The sequence below is a fragment of the Zingiber officinale genome, chromosome 7B (assembly GCF_018446385.1).
Source record: "Zingiber officinale cultivar Zhangliang chromosome 7B, Zo_v1.1, whole genome shotgun sequence".
Classification (NCBI taxonomy): Eukaryota; Viridiplantae; Streptophyta; class Magnoliopsida; order Zingiberales; family Zingiberaceae; genus Zingiber; species Zingiber officinale.
This window is the reverse complement of record NC_055999.1, coordinates 16,148,617-16,169,122: the sequence shown is the minus strand read 5'-3', so window position 1 is coordinate 16,169,122 and position 20,506 is coordinate 16,148,617. Positions and strand designations below refer to the sequence as shown.

Here is a 20,506-nt window from a genome sequence, read left to right as displayed (position 1 = left end):
ATCTCTTCCGTGTTAATCTTGGGACGGGTTGACGGAGACATTAAGGGCAAACGTATTCACCTTTTATTAAGGGCAAACGTATTCACCTTTTGCCACAATATTATAATTCTGTTCATTAAATTTCATCATAATTTACTTAGTTACACAGGTAAAATGCTGTTTTTCAATCTGTGCTGAGATTTGAATTACTATTTGGGTTCAGACTCTGGGACTCCAAAAGGAAACATAAAGATAAGCTGGGGGAATAATAAAATCTATGTTTTTCTTTTTGCATGTTAGAAGGGTTGTTTACTGCTTCGGTGCTTTTTATTATTTTTATTGATAATCCAGATATCAAACTCAGGAGTCTGGACGGTGAAATAAGAGAATGGCACGGTACTTTGGGGAATGGAGTTTGGTTGGATTCAGTGGCGAGAACAACATTTGGACAAATTACTCGCCTCCTGCTCTTTATGGAGTTGGGATGTGAATTGAAATACAGTCGTGAATTTTCAGTAGCAAGTATTAAGTTAACAAAATCTCAATCTAGACAGGTTCAATCTAGTAATGTTAATCACTAAATCATAGCAGAGAATCAAAACAAGCATCACTGATAGACAGGCGGGCGATAGGCAACAACATTAACTATCTAACTTGAACAACACCCAAGTTTCTTCAGAGCAGAAGCATCATCCGTCACGTTTATTCTCTCGCCTTTACTTGGTATAGATGATGCCGCTGCATCATCACCTGCCTCAACTGCTCTCTTGCTTACAATATGATAAATATGAGCCAAGACCTCTTCGAATGCGGTGTTGACATTCTTTGCTTCTAGTGCAGATGTTTCCATGAAATATAAAGATTCACTCTCCGCGTAGGCCTTTCCGTCTTCAGTAGGAACGGCAACAAGGTGGCGGAGGTCTGACTTGTTCCCGATCAGCATGACAACTATGTTAAGATCTGTATGGTCTCTTAGCTCCTTCAACCAACGTGAAACGTTCTCAAATGTAGCGCGTCTAGTGACATCGTACACAAGCAATGCGCCAACTGCTCCTCGATAGTAAGCACTTGTTATTGCACGATATCTGCATTCATTGATCAGATTGAGATAGTCTCATTCATATGCTCTTAGTAAGAAATGCACATGCCAACTACTCAATTTCATGATTTCATTTTCACAGATCATACTCATTGGTTCACAATGTGAATAACTGTTATATTCAGAAATCAAACCTGATAGACAAAGGTGATTGAACTTGAGAGGGGTGTCAATCGTATCCATTCAAATGATCATCAATTACCAAAAAAGGACCAATGTAAACATCACTAGCATAGGGTCTGACCTAGGAAATTTCTCCAGATCAATGTAAAAGGGAACTTGTATCCCTTCCCTTCTTACTCAGCTTAATAGTATCTGATTTGACCTTGAGCATTGTTTTGTACCAAAAATAAAGACACTTCAATGAAGTATTAAATGATAGCATGGAAAGCTTGACCTTGATAATAACGTGATAATTTTTCACCTCAGATGGTGAAATTATGACTTAGTTTTAACATTATCTACAAGTTTTGACAAACATTAGTCCCTGACATGAACCGGATAAAAAAGCCACCTCAAGGATTTCAACTATCTAACAATCATTGTATCATGAAAGCATGAAGTAAGAACTATATTGCCGGTGTTGGACACTAACACTAATATTTTGAGTCGATGCACAAAATCTCCTATAGATCACGAGTAAAAACTTTTAGATTCAGCCACATTGGATATTTTGATCCACACTAATTCCGACTACATGTACCTAATCCAAGTAACATACAATGACAATAAAGAGGTATACCTTGTAGACCAGATGCTCCTACAAAGAATCAATCAAGGAGGCATGACAAATTATCTCTTCAATTTGGTTGTGAATAAGAGTCAGAGACAGTACAGAAATTTGTCTCTAATTTCAGTGGATATAAAACTACAATTCTTAGTCTTTTGCAATCTGATCAAGACAAAGCAATGACACTTACTAGAGTTGGCTGGTTGCAGTTCTGAAAGCTATTTTGGAGGAAATGGAGCAACATGGTGTTCAAAGACAAGATGTTTACCTAAAGGAATCTTGTGAAAACAGAACATCAAAAGTACCATCCTTGAAAAAACTAGAAACACAAGCTTCATGAATAAAAAGTTAATCGATACCCTAACCTTGCTTCCCATGTCACCTATGTTTCTCTCTTTAGTTTATAACCATGTCTTTCTCCCAAAATGCCTTCTCTTTTTTTGTTCTTACCTTCTTCTTTATCCCTCCATCTTTATCTGCTCACTGAGCCATCTACTTAATGCTCATTGCCAACTATGGTTTGATTCTATAGATCAGAAAGTTATTGAGACAAGAAAAGAACTTAATGACATTGCTTCTAGTAAGCTTCGGAATTTGATCCTCACGCAATTCAGTATTTCTAAAAGAACGTACCCTATCATATTCAGAAGAGCTACTTTCGAGAATACTAAGCACACACATAAAGGCTGACTGCAAAATAGGAATTCGGAACGCTCATTTCTATTATAACAACTTAGAATCAAAAGAAGCCAATACAATATTGGCTCACAAAGTATTTCTTTTCTTGAATTTTTTTGGAGTTAAAGACTGAAGCTGCACCTTTTATACAAATCTCCTATACCAAGGCTTCTAAATACTTTTCTTGTCTAACTAATAATACCTACAAGAAGCACTTCATTGTAGCTAAAGATATTTTGCAATATTAGACAGAATATAAATATTATGAATGACAATTTGGCATGACATCATCAGAATCATAGTGATCCTATCCGAACATTAAGATGATGGCAAATTGGAGATATGAGCAGAAAGTTGACGAAGCGAAGACTCCACGCAAATTTACAATACAAAGTCGTTAGTGCTGGGCAGGGAAGAGGTTCCCGACGATGGCGCTATGACTCTATAGTCAGTTTCCAATGAGTAGAAAAATTGAGAACTGTAACAAGAACGTGTAGAAAACGAAGTTGCGCATACCTTCGCCGGTAGATGGAAACTGTAGGATTCGTGCACGTATCTCAAAGTGTAGGCATGTTTCCTTAGACATCTTAGGAAAAAACAAGTCAAAAAGCATCCATGCAACTTTCTAATGTGACGGCCTGGAAGCTTCTAAAGTACAATTTGCTTGTTGGGCATGCTCTGCTGTTAGTGGCACAAACTCCCAAAAAGTACGATTTGTCTGCTGGGCATGCTCTGTTGTCAGCGGCACAAACTTCCAAAAGGATATGATAAAATAGTTAGTAGGTCCACATGTGGCCGGCCGGCCATTGCTCAGCCGGATAATCCCCGTCCGGGCGTAATCCCAGTCTGAACTATTGTCCTGCTTTCTGTTTGATTGTATTGTTGTCGGAGGGGTGCTCTTTGTCAGACCAGACATGCCTCCCGCCTAGGGATAGTGGTCTGAGGGAGTTATTGCTTGGCTATTAGCCTTAATCGCGGACTTTCCAAGAGCGGTCGTTCAAACACGGTTTGGGCCGACCGAGTGGTCACGCCTGGTTGAACGGACGACGCGCCGATTGGCTCAATTGGGCCTGCTCTAACTCTGACCTTGACGTGCTTTTCTTCTACTTTGATCCACTGGTGGGACCCCCTTTCATTACCACATCATAAGTCTTCCCCTCAAGTCTAGTCGAAGAAGGTTATAAGTCCGACTGGATGATTAATATATCCAGGAGCTCTTTTCTTCTTGAACCTGTGTTCTAAGGTTTATAGCCACCGTTCGGCTGTTGACGTTCTTTGACTCATGGTTTTTATAGTCACTGTTCGGTTGTTAATGACAAACACCAACAGTTTTATAGCCGTCGTTCGACTGCTGATGACGACCTCAAATGATTTTATAACTATCATTCGGCTCCTGATGACGACCTCAAACGGTTTTATAACCACCGTTCGGCTCTATCATGCGCAACACTTAGTCAATTTTCAAACTTGTTGCTGATCTTTGCTTTGATCGTAACATCTTTTAATTGTTGCTGATGTCACCGTAATTTCTCAAGAGTCGTTCAAATCTTCACCCATTAATGCCAAGTACGCTTGGCCATACCCTGTAATCATGCTTTCTGCATCATCATTAATGTCACATGTAACAAAATGCCACGTGTCGCCTCTGCATGCCGCTGCTTGTGTGATGTGATAGACGGTTGTTTGAGCTTGATGTGAGGGATGTCTTTTGAATTCAACGGTCGCAATGAATCCTCATTTTCGAAAGCCCTCGATCAGACGGCTGAGAGTCATAGTTCTCTAGGTTTTTTTAGCCCCCAGCCTTTTCTTTTGACCCTATCGTCTTCTTCGCGTCACCGTCATCTTCTTCTCTTCGACCCTAGCCTTTGTCGGCGATTTCTTTTACAGTAAGCCCTTTCTTCTCATTGAATCCTTGTTTTCCTTCTCTATCTTGCTTTATGGCTGAATCCCCTCATCCTCCCCCGACCGTCCACGAGCTCTGGTACACCTCCACCGAATCTAAGTTCAACGGCGATGAGGTTGACCAGATGCTACTGACATATCGTTTCCCCGAGGGTTATAAGATTGCCATCCCATAAGCCTACGACCGTCCTCATATACCTCTCGATGATTTTTTGCCCTTTTTTAAGGATGTGTTTCCAGGCAGCCTACGCTTTCCCATTCACCATTTTTTTCTCCGAAGTTTATAAATATTTTCATATTTCTTTGCATCAATTAGTACCCAACTCTTTTAGACTGCTGTGCGGGTAGTCATATTGTTCCGCTTACACGGCATCCTTTTGGTATCCCGTGTATTTCACTATTTCTACTATCCTAAACTGTCCGAGTCGGGCACCTTTCTATTTCAAGCTTGAGTGGGCACTGTCTACTTCGATAAAATGCATTCCTCTAATAAGCACGAGAGGGAGCATTCTTTCTACGTCCGTCTCCCCATTCGGCTTGAATTCTCGACCGACTGACAAATAGGGTTAGCGAAATCTCCTCTGATTGGCCGATATCGGGGCCGGTTAGACTACCTTCAAGCAGTCGCGAGTCTGGTCAGTCAAAAATACCAAATACACTCGAAAGAGCCGATCGGCGAAGCAGGCGAAAGCCAGGTGGCAACTAGCGACACCGTGGCCACAACTGTCAAGCTAGCCCCCGAGCGGCAATCTATGGCACTAATTGCAGTGCCTTCGGAGTCGATCACTTCAGGTGAGCTGCCAATCCAACACCGTAAGAGGCACCGGGCGGAGGCTTCTTCCCGCTCGGCTGCTTCAGCTATCCAGCCCTCTGTTCCTTCTAGTCACCCGTCCAAGCAGGGTGAAACTTCATCTTCGACAGTCCCTAAGAGGGAGGTTGCCTTACCTACCCCTCCATCCTCCGATCGGACACCTTCGTTGTCTGCATTGTTGACTGGGACGATATGTGCATCATCGGTTGCCTACTTGTCGCCACCGCCTGTCAGCACGACCGGCCAGGTGTCCATAATTCGCTCCTCCCGCATGTCCAAGTCCAAGGGCCCGGCCACTTAGAGCCGTCAACCTCGAGCGGCCGACGAAGCATCAAGGTTGTCCTTCACTTGCCTACTGACAAATGGCATTAGCCGGACGATGCCGAGCCACACTCCCCTCGACACCAAATAACCATCCTTTGCCCAAACATGGGCAGATGCCAGGGCAATGACCCTTTCGCCCGGGGGGCTAACCAACAGCTTTACTCAGAAATTCAGGAGTAAATTTTAATTAAGTCTTTTCTCCGTGTTCCTCGATCGACACTAATTAGCTTTTCGGTCTTATAGTTCTGGGTAGAGCGTTTGGCCATCTGCCAACGGCTAACGTTTTTGGAGCATGAGAACCAACAACTGCGAGCCCCATCCCGTCAATCAGAAACCTCCCGGGCTTGCCTTGGACAACTAACTGAGGAGGTGGCCCGACTGAAGAGAGCCTTGGACCAGAGTTCCGAGCAGTTGTTGTGTTCTGAACGGGCGCTCGCTATAGAGAAGAATAAGAAATCACGAGCAAGGCCTCCAACTCGACCCGTTAACAAAGGAGGCTCATAACTTTGAGTCGAAGATAAACTCTGCGAATGCTCGAAAACTCCAAACCATCGAAGACCTCGACATCAAAAACAAAGAGACTTGAGTCTTTAAAGAGGCGTAAGCTGCATTAAAGGCCGAGCAGGCTAGCCGAACGGTCGAGCAGGCGGCAAGCAAGCTCTAGCTCGAGGAGAAAGATGACGAGCTTGCAACTCTAAAAGCGGAGTTGGGGGCATCACAGACAGCTTTCAATAGGTATCAAGAGGAGGAACCCGGTCGGTTGGAATCTTTCAGAGTAAACTATCTCCGCTATGACGATTTCAACAAAATGTTTACCGACCGGACTCTCTGCCTTTTCGACTACGGCATCGACGACACTCTCCGCCAGCTGAAGGACGGTGACTACCTCTCACCCAATTTGCCTAGCAAAATTATAAAGAGAGAGAAGATCACCGTGTAACTTTCGGACGACGTGCTTGATTATCAGGCCTAACTTCCTTTTCCACCTTCTTATCAACTTTTTGTACACTCTATCTGCTTTTTGTAGAAATTTATAAGTATCAATGAAGACCTGCCCGTTCGACATTTTATATTTCTCCATTCTACCATCTTGTAGTTTTCTAAACCATCCTTAGTGTAGGAGCCTTGCCTTTTATATTTATTCACGCAACAGGTAGAACGTGGGCCGAGCTTGTTTTTAGCATGATTGTGAGAGCTTCGCTCGTTTATAACACGACCGAATGGCTCGTGAGTATTCGGCACTTAGCACGAGTGCTACGCTCGCTTATAACACGACCAAACAACTCGTGAGTCTTTCACACGCCTGGTTTAAACCCCATGACTACTAATCTTGAGGTGTGAGAGCACACTCGCTTATAACTCGCCCAATCGGATCAAGAGCCTTTGACACTTTGGCGCGAGTGCATGCTCGCTTATAACACAACTGAGCGGCTCATGAGTCTATGACATGCTCAGTCTGAAACCCGTGGCTATTAATTTTGAGGCGCGAGAGCATGCTCGCTTATAACTCGCCCGATCGGCTGAAAGTCTTTGTCACTTTGGCGCGAGTGCATGTTCGCTTATTACAAGGCCGAGCGGCTCGTGAGTCTTTAGCAGACCCAGCCTGAAACCCGTGGCTATTAGTTTTGAAGCGCAAGAGCATGCTCGCTTATAACTCACCCGATCGGGTCGAGAGTCTTTAACATTTTGGCGCGAGCGTATGCTTGCTTATAACACGGCCGAACGGCTCGTGAGTCTTTAACGCGTCCGGTCTGAAACTCGTGGCTATTAGTTTTGAGATACGAGAGCATGCTCGCTTATAACTCGCCCGATTGGGTCAAATCTTTGACACTTTAACGCGAGTGCAAGCATACTTATAACACAACTGAACGGCTCGTGAGTCTTTGCACGCCCGATCTAAAACCCGTGGCTATTAGATTTAATGCGCGTGAGCATGCTCACTTATAACTCGCTCGTTCGGGTCAAGAGTCTTTGACACTTTGACACGAGTGCATGCTCGCTTATAACACGGCCGAGTGGCTCGTGAGTCTTTGACACTTAGAGAATCTTGGTTTTAAACCTTCCTGCATTCATAGAATAAACGGTTTTACAATTTATATCAGTTTTACTACACGGTTACTATCCTGCACGATAGGGCTGCAGATGGTTCGCGCTTCATAGTCAGTCGAGCTTTCTTCCAGTCTCGTCTTGCATATAGTATAATCTCGAGTTGAGCTTCTATATCACTGTGCAAGGTCCTCCCTATGGCACCTCCAATTTGGTCACGTCACCGACCGACTTCCCTCTTTTCCAGACTAAGTCGCTGACCTGGAACGATATGGGAATAACTCGTCTGCTATAGTTTTACTTAATCATCTGCCGCTACGCCATCAGCCGGGCGACAGCTTTATCTCTAACTTCATCTATTAGATCTAGCTCTATAACTCGCTAATCGGAATTATCCTCATCGTATAGCTGTCGTCGATCAGGTTCTATGCCAATCTCGACTGGGACCACTGCTTCTCCGTACACCATGTGGAATAGAGTAATGTCGATGGCCTCCAAAGGAGTGGTGCGAAGTGGTGCAACAAAACCATAGTATGCTCGACAGCTCATCCACCCAACTTCCTCCCATGTGATCGAGCTAGGCCTTGAGTCCTTTGAGAATTTCTCTGTTGGTGACTTCCGCCTGACCATTACTTTGGGGATAAGCCACTGAAGTGAAGGCTTGTGTAATACCATAGTTGCACATCACTTTTTGAGCCTCCGTCCTTGAAACAGTCTTCCATTATCAGAGACTAACTTATGAGAGACGCTGAACCGACATATGATATTTTGCCACAGAAATTTGATAACCATCTGCTCGGTTATCTTAGCGAGCGGTTCGACTTCTACCCATTTCGAAAAATAGTCCACCGCCACAAGGTGAAATCTTCTCTGACCGGTGAGAAAGGTCCTACAATGTCCATGCCTTACTGGTCAAACGGACATGACACTATGGATGCCTTCAATTTTTTCGTCGGTCGGTGCGGTATGTTCGGATATTTCTAGTAAGAGAGGCAGGTGGACACTGTTCGGGCGGCATCCACTTCTAAGGTAGGCCAAAAGTAACCAGCTAGAAGGATTTTTCTTGCCAATGAACGATCGCCCGGATAACTGCCGCAATAGCTTGATGAACTTCTTGTATGATATATTGGATGCCTTCCGCTCCGACATACTTGAGCAGTGGCCTCGAGAAGGCTCTTGGTCTCCAATTAGTTTGACCCTCTTCTTGATTACCTGAGCTTGCTCTCGATCGGCCAGTGTATTGCCCGACTGGAGGAACTTGATCAAAGGTATCCTCAAGTCACTCGAGGTCTCTCCTTCAGTCGGCCTCTCGATATAAGCCACCAACAGTACCTGCTTGATTGACCTATCCAATCCCCTCGGGACGGTCTAATAGCTAGCGGATGAGGTGTTGCCACTATAAAATATGGGGTTCGAATATCGGCAAAGTCGAGGTAAATGTTGTTGGTACCCCAAGGTTATTTTGATGTGATTAAACAAGTGAAGTTAGGTACTGTTGTGTTTAATCCTGTGTCTAAGTGTACAAGAACTTAGGAACATAGGATATCGAGCAAAAGACACAGTTAGCAAGAAGGGCAGCACGGGAGAGCCGACGAGCTCGGTGTGTTTGAAGTACGAGGTGCTGCAGAAGAGTACGCGGGCAGATGAGGAGGCGCGGCGTTTCCGAGGGCTGAGAAGCCGGAACGGAAGCTTGCTCGAGGAGAAGGCCGGAAGTTGAAGGCCGGAAGTTGAGTTCGGGTGAACCCTATTTCGGATGACCGAAATCACCCCAACGAGCGGAGCCGGAGTGGAAGACCCAAACCGAAGCAAGCGAAACCGGAGCGGAAGGCCCGGATTGGAAAAGTCAACATGGTTGACTTTCCTGGTCCGGGCGCCCGGAACGGAGTTTTATCTGAATCACGTTTGACCGCGATCCGTTGCGAAGAGGATAAAATTTTATCCCCCTCCAGGCGTCTGGAACTCTTCCAAGCGCCCCGACTAAGGTTATAAATCTAGCCTTAGTCCAAGAAGCTAAGAACAACAAGCATCTTGAGAAACAACACTTGTACGCTTCTAGTTTTCGTTTAGCTTCATCTTTTGTGCGATCATTGCTATAAAGAGGCTTCTCCGCTTGAAGGAGATATTAGTGTGCTTTACTTCCTTGGATTAACAACCTCCTCGGTTGTAACAAAGTAAATCCGCTGAGTCTCTGTCTTTTAGTTTCTTAATTATTTCTTATGCAAGTGTTCTTTAATTAAGTTAGTTGTTCGAGAAAGATATTTTTATTTTTATTTGTGCAGGGGTTATTTACCCCCCTCTAGCCGGCCTCCAAGGGTCCTAACAAGTGGTATCAGAGTCAAGTTCACTTCAGGAGGACTAACCGCCGAACGAAGCACATGAGATGGCCGGATCAAACATCTACTTACCAAAGTTCGAGGGAGAGTTCGCGAGCTGGAAAAAGAGAATGGAGGTATTTTTCAAAACAGACTTCGATTTATTATTAATAATGGAATTCGATTTTGAAGCACCCGAAGGCCAGCAAAAGTATCAATGGACGAAGAAGGAACACGTTGACTTCGTGGCAAACGACAAAGCAGAGTTTCATCTGCTGAGCGTCCTCCCGCCACAAGAAATCAACCGGATCGGAGCTTACGGGTCCGCCAAGGAGCTCTGGGAAAAATTCCTGGAACTTCACGAAGGAATCTCGGAGGTGAAACTTGCGAGACGGGACTTACTTCGTAACTAGATCAGCAACCTCCGATTAGAAGAAGACGAAACCATTGCACACTTTCACTCGAGGATCAAGGCGCTCATCACCAGACTTTCGAATCTCGGAGAAAAGGTAAGAATACGAGATTCGCTAAGGTACGCTCTCCTGCATTCCCTAGAAATACGAAATGGACATCATTAGTAGACGCCTACTATATCTCTAACGATTTAGAATCTGTTACCTTAGAAGAGTTATTTTCAACCTTTGAAGTCCATGAATTGAGATGTGCAGATACAAAAAAGGAGCTGAAGCACGACATTGCCCTTAAGGCAAAGATGGACAAACAAAATTCAGAGTCCTCTCTAGACGACGATGAAACAGTAATGATGGTAAAACATTTTAAAAAGTTACTTAAAACTAGAAAATCTAACCATCCGCAGGGTAGAAAAAGAAGAATGATCAGATGCTACCACTACAATGAAGAAGGGCATGTTAAAAACAACTGCCCTAAGTTAAAGATCAACAAGAAGGATAAAGGCAAGAACAAGAAGCCCGTCCAAAAGAACAAATACAGGATCCTAAAGGCGACATGGGACGAAATATCGTCCGAATTAGAGGTCGAAGTTTTTTCCGGACTTGCGTTGATGGCAAGTCATCAAGAAGACGAACACGAAGAAAGCTCGTCCGAAATGAGCATCGAGAGCATCAATGAAAGGGGAACCAACAGAAGAAAACAGTAATTCAGGAGGAGCTACGGACAACGAGATCGACAAGGTAAGTCAGGTACGATCTCTTCCACCTGATAAGTTGTTTAAATGTGTTAAATTATTAACTAAAGATGGTTGCAAACTTGAAAAAAAAATAAAGAGTTGAAATTAATTCTAACTAAATCTTGTCCATTAGAAGAATTTGACAAAATAAAATTGAAAAATGATATTTTACAAAAAGAAATAAAGAACTTGAAAAATCATGCATGCTCATATGATATAAGTAGTAGAAATTCAATAGTCTAAATTGATATTTTTATTACCACAAAGGACAAATTAGAAAATTTTCTTAAAAATATATATCAAAGAAATTTCTAATTAATCCAGTTGAAAGAAACCTATATTAATTTCCAAAAACTTGTCTAAATTAAAGTTTAATTAGACTTAGGGCTTTCAGAAAGTACATTCAATATTTGATTTCATTATGAGACTTTGTCTAGAAGTAGTTGATGATCCAATAACCATGAAAGCCTAGTGCCTCGCCATAGCCTAGAAGTCAATTAGCGAAATAAAATGTTTAATTACTAAATGATAAAACATTTAATTCTAATTAAAAATAATTTAAATAGTTACTCATTTTTTTTAAACATAGAAATTTTAACTTAAAGTTTTTTTTTTTTTTTTTTTTTTGGAAGTATCAGCTTCACATTTCCAAAATTATTTCTACAAAATTAGTTTTTTTACAAACTTAGGAAATTATTGATATTTTTTTATGATATCAAAAAATTATTTTAGAAAATTTTTCTAATTTTTCAAAATGTTGAAAATCAATTTCTTTTTACTAAAAACTTTTCTATTTTTTTTTAAAAAATTTAACCCTTAGATTTTTTTTTTGGTACCCCATTTTTTATGTGATCAAAGGGAGATAAGGGAATATTAAGTCTAGGGAGAGGTAGTTTAACCTTTTAAATATTTGCACTTTAATTGCAAATTTAAAACTTTTACTTTATGTTAGTCTACCCTAACTTAACTTGGATTGCTCACATCAAAAAGAAAGAGATTATTGGTACCCTAATGTTATTTTGATATAATCAAACAAGTTAAGTTAGGTTCTGTTGTGTTTAATCCTATGTCTAAGTATGCAGGAACTTAAAAGCATAAGATATCGAGCAAAAGACGTAACTAACGAGAAGGACGATATGGGAGAGAGCCGACGGGCTCAGTGCGTCTGAGGACGAGGTGCTGTGGAAGAGTAGGCGGACGGACGAAAAGGAGGCGCATGATGTTTCCGAGGGACGAGAAGCCGGAGCAGAAGCTTGCTCGAGGAAAAGGCCGGAAGTTGGGTTCGGGTGAGCCCTATTCCGGATGATCGAAATCACCCAAGCGAGTAAAGCCGGAGCGGAAAACCTGGACCGAAGCAAGCCGAACCGGAGGGAAAGGCCCAAAGTCAACGTGGTTGACTTTGCTGGTCTGAGCGCTTGAATTCCGGGCACCCGGAACGGAGTTTTATCGTGATCGCGTTTAACCGTGATTCGTTGCGAAGGGGATAAAATTTTATCCCCCTCCGACGCCTAGAACCCAACCAGGCGCCCTGAACCCATCCAAGCGCTCCGACCAAAGCTATAAATACAACCTTAGTCCAAGAAGCTAAGAACAACAAGCATCTTGAGAAATAACACTTATACGCTTCTAGTTTTCATTTAGCTTCATCTTTTGTGCGATCATTGCTGTAAAGAAGCTTCTCCGCATGAAGGAGATATTAGTGCGCTCTACTTCCTTGGATTAACAACCTCCCCGGTTGTAACCAAGTAAATCCGCTGAGTCTCTGTCTTTTAGTTTCTTAATTATTTCTTATGCAAGTGTTTTTTAATTAAGTTAGTTGTCCGAGAAAAGTATTTTTGTTTTTATTTGTGTAGGGGTTATTCACCACCCTCTAGCCGACCGCCAAGGGTCCTAACAAATGCTTCCCTTATGTGCTAATGATTATTCCAAAGACTAGTAGCTGTCCGTGATTTACCTCCCCCGTATTGGCCCTGGGGTGGGTTAGTGGGGGCGCTGAGGGCAAGCATATTCGCCTTTTGCCACCGATTGGTCTATCCAACATTACAGGGGTTAAGGAACTTGCTAATTTTGCTAATTCGTCTGCATACTGATTCTCCATTCGAGGGATTTTTTTTTGGATAATTACTTCTTGAAATCCGACCTTTAACTTTTTGAACGCCTCAGTATATAACCTTAGCCTTGCATTGCTTATTTCAAAAGTCCCCGACAGTTCCTGTGCTGCCAACTGAGAGTCCAAGTCGATAAGGACTCGAGTAGCTCCTACGTGCCGAGCCGCTTGCAACCCAACGATCAACTCTTCGTACTTTGCCTCGTTGTTCGTGGCATGATAGTCCAGCTGAACGGACAGCTACACTTGATCTTCACGTGGTGATATCAGAAGATGCCCACGCCGCTGCCTTAGTGGACGATCCGTCTGCATAGATTTTCCAAATTGCCTTTGGTTCGGCATTATGTACCTCCGTCACAAAATCGGCTAAGGCTTGCGCCTTGATCGCCGATCTGGGTTGGTACTGTATATCAAATTCCCTCAATTCCATGGTCCACTTGATGAGCCGGCTGCATGCTTCAGGGTTGAGAAGGGCCCCCCCTAGGGTGTTGTTAGCCAACATAATTATTGGATGCTTCAAAAAATACGAGCATAACCTCCGAGAGGCGAGGATCAACCCGTACGCTAGTTTCTCGAGACAGGTGTAATGGCATTCGATATCTTTCAATATAAAACTCAAAAAATACACCAACTGTTGTTCAGTGTCATTTTATCGCACCAACACTGAGCCAACCACTCACTCTGTGGACAACAAGTACATCCAGCACGACTTGCTATGAGCTTTGCCAATATAAGTAAGGAGGTTAAATAACTCTTGAGCTCCTCCAGCGCTTTATCGCACTCGGCGTTCCATTGAAATTTTATAGTTCGACGTAGAACTTTGAAGAACGGGTGGCTCCGATTGAATGATTTGAAGATGAACCTTGACAATGCTGTGATTTGCCCAGTCAGTCACTGGACCTCCTTAAGGTTGCAGGGAAGGGACATGTCTTGGAGCGCTTTCACTTTACTTGGATTTATCTCGATCCCTCGCTCGGTCACGATGTAACCGAGGAAACGTTTGCTCTTTGCCCCGAACAACCACTTGTTTGGATTAAGCTTGATTCTATACCTCCTCAGCGTACAGCAAGTCTCCTTGATATCTACACAGAGATTAAAGGCTTAGAGGGATTTTATCAGAATGTCGTCGACGTACAATCTACCCTTGGAACATTTTATTCATCAGCTTCTGGTAGATGACTCTCACATTCTTCAATCCGAACGACATCGTATTGTAACAGAATATCCCATCGACCGTGATAAAACTGACCTTCTCCTGATCTTCTCCGGAGAGCGGGACCTGGTGGTAACCTTGGTACGTATCTAACATGCAGATCAGCTTGCAGCTTGTCGTCAAGTCCACCAAGGTTTAAAATTTCGACCCGTGCCAAGGTTTCGATTTCAGACTGGAACGATACGGTTTAGGTATCGTATCGTGCTGTGCCGATACAGTTTCGGTATCGTATCGTGCTGTGCCGATACAGTTTCGGTATTTTTTTTATTTATATATAGTAATTATAAAATAAATATATTTATGGTTAAATAAAAATAAGTTGTATATTGATTATTATAAGTTCTCAATTATTGAATAATTTAATATTATTAGAAAAAATAATTAAAAATAATTTTATTTAAATAGAATTAATATATCAATAATTCAAATTAAAATGGAACTATCTATAAAAATAATAATAATTATTATTATTATTATAATTATAATAATTATTATTATTATATAAATTAACTATTTATTTAATTAATTATTAATTAAAAATATATTTTTTAATAGTAAAAATTATTATGTAAAAAAATTTAAAATAATAAAAAAAATCAGAATATAAATATAATTTATTAGAATTTTTAAAATTTAAAATTTTTTAGAATTTTTTAAAAAATATAAATGAAATTTAAAATAATAAAAAATATATTAAAATATAAATAAGAATTATTATACTTTTTAAATTTTTAAATGAAATTTAAGACATTTATTTTTTTCAAAATATTAATTAATAAAATTTATTAAATTAATTCTATTTTTAAATATATTTTTTATATATTTTATTAGAATAATTTAATTAGAGTTTATTAAAGTCACTGTGAAATATCACACATCCTCCTTAAGAATTGTTTAAATTAATTAAATAAAATAATTAATTATTAGAAAAGAAAAAACCTCATGTCGGCGAGATCACCCGACGCCCGTGATCATCGCCCATGATCCTCGCGAGGGGTGTCCAACGATGCCGGAAGGGTTGCTAGAAGCGTCCGACGACGCTGATAGGGTCGTCGGACACTTTCAGAGCCACAGAAGGTGTCGCGTGCAACGCCTTCGGTGTCGAAGGCGTCACGGGACGCCGCCGAAGGCGTCCCGTGTCTCCTCCGGCCCCGCCTCTTGTGCCAATTTCGATCGCTCGGCGGAACGGTAAAAACCGTCTGTGCCAAATGGCACGGAACGACATTTCAACCCATGAAGTCCACCATCTGATCAATGCGGGTAGCGGGTACTAGTCCTTCAGGCAGACCTTGTTCGTCTCGAAAGTCAATGTAGACCCGTCATTTATTGCCTGCCTTGGAGACTAGCACCACGTTAACTAACCAGCTCGGAAATTGCACTTCGCGTATGTGGTCGGCCTCTAACATCTTTTCTACTTACGCTCGAATTATCTGATTTTGCTCCGAGTTGAAGTCTCTTTTCTTTTGTTTCACCAGCCTTGCGTCCAGCCGGACATGCAGCTTATGTTGGGCGATGGTTGGTGAGATGCACGGGAGCTCATGCGTTGCCCATGCGAACACATCGTGATTCTGCCTTAGGCAACGAGCTTCTCCTGTTGTTCCGCACCCAAGTGGGTCGTGATGAAAGTCACGGCTTCCGGCCAGTTGGGGTGCACCTGAACTTCTTCTTTCTCGTCATAGACGAGGGTGGGAGGCTCTTCCAAAATTACATTTACCTCGAGCCGTGGGGCCTTTCGCATGGCCCGTGACTCTGTTTTTACCGTCTTGACGTAGTACCGCCGAGCCACCAGCTAGTCCCCCTTGATTTCTCCGACCAAGCTATCCACAGGGAACTTGCTCTTCTGGCAGAACATGGACACGACCGCACGGAACTCGTTCAACGTCGGTCGACCGAAAATAACATTATAGGCGAACGAGGCGTCCACCATCACGATGAAGTTCGTCGTCCTCGTCCTTTTGAGCAGCTCCTCTCCGAGGGATATGGTAAGCCTAGCCAGACCGATCGATAATACTTCATTGCCCGTGAACCCGTATAAGAGAGTCGTCATGGGCTGCAGCTCGTTCTGGTCAATTTGCAGTTGATCGAAAGCTTTCTTGAAAATGATATTCACTGAACTGCCTGTCTCTACAAAAGTAGGCTGAATATTGTAATTAGTGATTACCGCTTTGAAAATCAGGGTGTCGTCATGCGAGACGCCCACTCCCTCCAAATCTCGAGGACCGAAACTAATGTCTGGTCATTCTGTCGCTGATTTGATGCATCTAACGACTATTTCTAACTGTCGGGCATGCGATTTCCAAGCCCGGTTGGAGTCGTTGCCTATTAGTTCTGCAATCATCCCAATGTCACCCCGAGCGATGTTGCTTTGATTTTCTTCCTCCTAAGCCGACGGACGCTTCCGCTCGGCAGATGCTCGGGCATACCTTTGATAGTTTCCATGCTGATGCATCCGTCGGTGCTCTTCCGTTGCCGACCTCCTCTCTTCACGCCGCCCTCCCGCTCGTTAGTGATGGTGTCTATTAGGCGAGAGAGGATTGGTGGCAGAATCTCGATAAAGTCGGTCGGCGGAGCTTCAGTTTATAACTGTAGCAATCTTAGTGTTGTGCGTGGTTGTCCGATGATAGGAGCAGAAAAGTGGGGTTCACGGCCGGGGCTCGGTGGGGTTCCCCCGCTCGGCCTCCATATGTTGGACCGCATGAGCCCGGGGCTCTTGGAGTTGCTGCGCTGCTCCCGCTCGAGCCCCCTTGATGGTTGATGCGCATGGGCCGATCTGCACTCCGGGGAAGCAGTTGGCTCAGGCATCACTTCCTTCCTCCAAGCCGCCTGGACTTCTTTGACATTGATGTCCTCAGTCGCCCACTCAAGCAGGTGATCGAAGTCTCTAGAAGGCCTCTGAATGAGTGACCAAAAGAACTCGCCCTCTACAAGTCATTGGGAGAAAAAGCTTACCAAGATCTCCGGTATGGCTGATGGAACTTCCATGGCCACTTGGTTAAACCTTTTGATATAGGCCAGCAGTGCTTCCTTGAGCCCTTGCTTAATTGCAAATAGGTTGACATTTGTCTTCTAATGGCGACGACTGCTCGCAAAGTATTGTAAAAACGCTGATCGAAAATCTTTGAAGCTTCGGATGGATCCGATCGACAACCTCTTGAATCACTTCTGCGCTGATCTGGAGAGCGTAGTGAGGAATACACGACACTTAACTCTATTAATGTACTGGTGGACCGTTGCCACATTTTCAAATTTGATGAGGTGATCTTCAGAGTCGGTTGCCCCCGTGTATTTCCCGATTATCACATACCTATAATGGCTCGATAACTGGTCATTGAGGATCTCTTGGAAAACTGTTGGTTAATCTGCTTAGGAGAGGTATCGAGCCCAGGTGCTTTACCTTTTCGCTCATCCTGGATGGGCGCATCATCTGATGAGGAGTTGGATGTTCACTCTGCTCAACCCTACTCTTCTAACGGCGTGCGGAACAACGCGCGGTGGTAAGGGATGGGCGCGTTCGGCGCGTTCGGCGCGTCTCGGGAGACGCCAGTCTGCCTATTGCCTTGCTTCCAACCAGCTTGATCTTCCGCTTGAGCTTTGAGTTCAGCGTGCTAACCCGTTCCTAACATGGCGGGGTCATCTACTCGGCGGTCGACCGCTGTCTGCTGCTACTCCATCATCTTTGCCGCTCAGGCTTGTATCAGCAACTCCAAGTCTTCTTGCGTTAGTGTTATCGTAGTAAGTCGTCCAGTGTCCTCCATCTTCACGCTTCGCATTCAAGTAAAACTTCCCACAGATTGCGCCAAATGTGATCTTATCCGAAAACGGAGATGATGACAAACTAGAGATGTGGCTGGAAAGTTGACGAAGCGAAGAGTCCACGTAAGCATGCAATGCAAAATTGTTAGTGCCAGGTCGGGAAAGGATTCCCGACGATGACCCTCCAACGCTCAAGTCAGTTTCCGATTAGTAGAAAAATAGAGAACTGTAGCAAGAGCGCATAGAAAACGAAGTTGCACATACCTTCGCCTGTAGATAGGAATCTCCTTTTATAATGTCACTATAGGGTTCGTACACGTATCTCAAAGCGTAGGCATGTTTTTCTAGGCGTCTTAGAAAAAAACAAGCCAAAAGTGTCTCTACACCATTTCTTAAGCAGCCATATAACTTTCTAATGTGAAAAGCTTCTAAAGTACGATTTGGCTGGGCAAGCTCTGCTGTCAATGGCACAGCTCCGAAAAGGATATGATGAGATAGTTAATAGGTCCACACGCGCCCGACCGACCGCAGCTTGGCGTAATGCCATGAACTATTGTCCCACTTTTCGTTCGGCTATATTGTTATCGGAGGATTGTTCTTTGTCCGGTCAGACATGCCTCTCGCTCGAGGGTAGCGGTCCGAGGGAGTTATTGCTTGGCTATCAGCCTTAATCGCGGACTTTCCAAGATCGGCCGTTCGGACGCGGTTTGGGCTGACCGAGTGGTCACACTTGGCGAGACGGACGACGCGCCACTCGGCTCAATTGATCTATTTCCTGGGCCGAGGTCTTTGACTGCACTGATTCTGCCCTCCACATACGCTGCTTTTCATCTACTTTGATCCACTGGTGGGGCCCCCTTTCATCACGACATCACATAGTATTCCTTTTCAAAAACTAATCATGCAACTGAAGGAAAACAAATCTATAATCCAAACATATCAACTTGTACAGGCGGGAGCCCAAATAACATGGACATATCCACTAAAATGAACTCAATCGATCATATGGGCAAACTAGTCCTACATTTTTGCACAAAATATGCCCTTGGCTGACAAATGATACCTTGGTGAAGTAGGAGCTAGAAAAATAGCAAATTAGATTATTTATTAGGACTACTAGGAAATCTTTATAATGTTTAGTGAGTTTAATGGATTTTTTTTATATTTAATACACGATTTTTGTATAATTTACCTATGGCATCTTATGGAATGAACTAGGAGGTTATGAACCTATGATTATTAATTAGAATACATGAACTGCCCCCTTTCTCTCTCTGGTGGGTCTACATCACATGTGTCGGTCAAGATCCAGATTCTGCCTCCAAACACCATGTCAACATGCTCCCCACGTCCAACTCTAAAACACCACATGAGGACAAATGGTCCTAAACAAATAACCATGTTTGCAGAACTGTATGAAATCCAACATATTATAGTAACATGAAGATGATCATTTACTCTTGACCTAGGTCAAAATAGCAAACTATAAGTACTGTGACTCAGCGTGTTTGGCTGCTCTTGCTATGATGGTTGCACATGCTTATTTCAGAACTAGCCAACTGGACAAGAAAATAAATTCCAAACAGGCCACAGAAACCAAAGCAGTGTTCCCTTCCATGTACCTTCTCTAATTAATTTAATTTGCAAATTCAAGAATGGTTTAGGATGAGGAACAACTGCAAACTGGGTGGAAATCTTGATTTTTTACAAACAAAGATCATTTCTTCCATCTCAAGCTATGTTTATCCCTACGTACCTGTCCATTGAACTCTATCTTCAAAACAACTAATCTATACAGGCCAATCAACTTCCAAATTCAGCTAATAAATTTGACCCTTAAAACAACCTAAGTCTACTTTAGTCTACACCTAAAGACGGCCATGGGATCCTTCACCCGATTTGAAAATCCCACGACATCAATCCCTAATGACCTAATCAACCACCTTGCACAAACAAAGCATCATATCATCAAACAAGTCAAGTTGATTAGGGATAACAGAACAAAAACCTCTCTTGGCCGGCAGTGTCCCAAATCTGAGCCTTGAGGACCTTCCCGTCGACGGTGATGCTACGGGTGGCGAACTCAACCCCGATCGTGGACTTGGACTCGAGGTTGAACTCGTTCCGGGTGAAGCGGGAGAGGAGGTTGGACTTTCCAACTCCGGAGTCTCCGATCAGCACCAACTTAAACAAGTAGTCGTACTCATCCTCCGCCCGGTACCCTGCCATCTCTGTTCCGACCTCTATCCGCCTTCTCTCGTGAAGAAGAGTTATAGGCGTGGATTCGATGAGTGAGGAGAAGGGCAAGCAGAAGGACAAACCAGGAAGGAGCTTTATTAGAATAAACCACCCAAAAAACTACTGGCCTTTTCATTCAACTGCAGGTAGGCCCCGAGCATGGATGG

General features: G+C 43.3%; 1 protein-coding gene across 1 annotated transcript; it reads right to left on the bottom strand.

Moving 5' to 3' along the window:
• Positions 1-466: 466 nt before the first annotated feature.
• On the bottom strand, positions 467-20,418 carry LOC122005411 (ras-related protein Rab11D-like). The gene is made up of 2 exons (XM_042560443.1): positions 20,110-20,418; positions 467-1,064 (listed from the first exon to the last, which is right to left on the bottom strand). The coding sequence occupies exons 1-2, from the start codon at positions 20,328-20,330 to the stop codon at positions 629-631; spliced, it is 657 nt and encodes a 218-aa protein (XP_042416377.1). The 5' UTR covers positions 20,331-20,418; the 3' UTR covers positions 467-628.
• Positions 20,419-20,506: the final 88 nt, after the last annotated feature.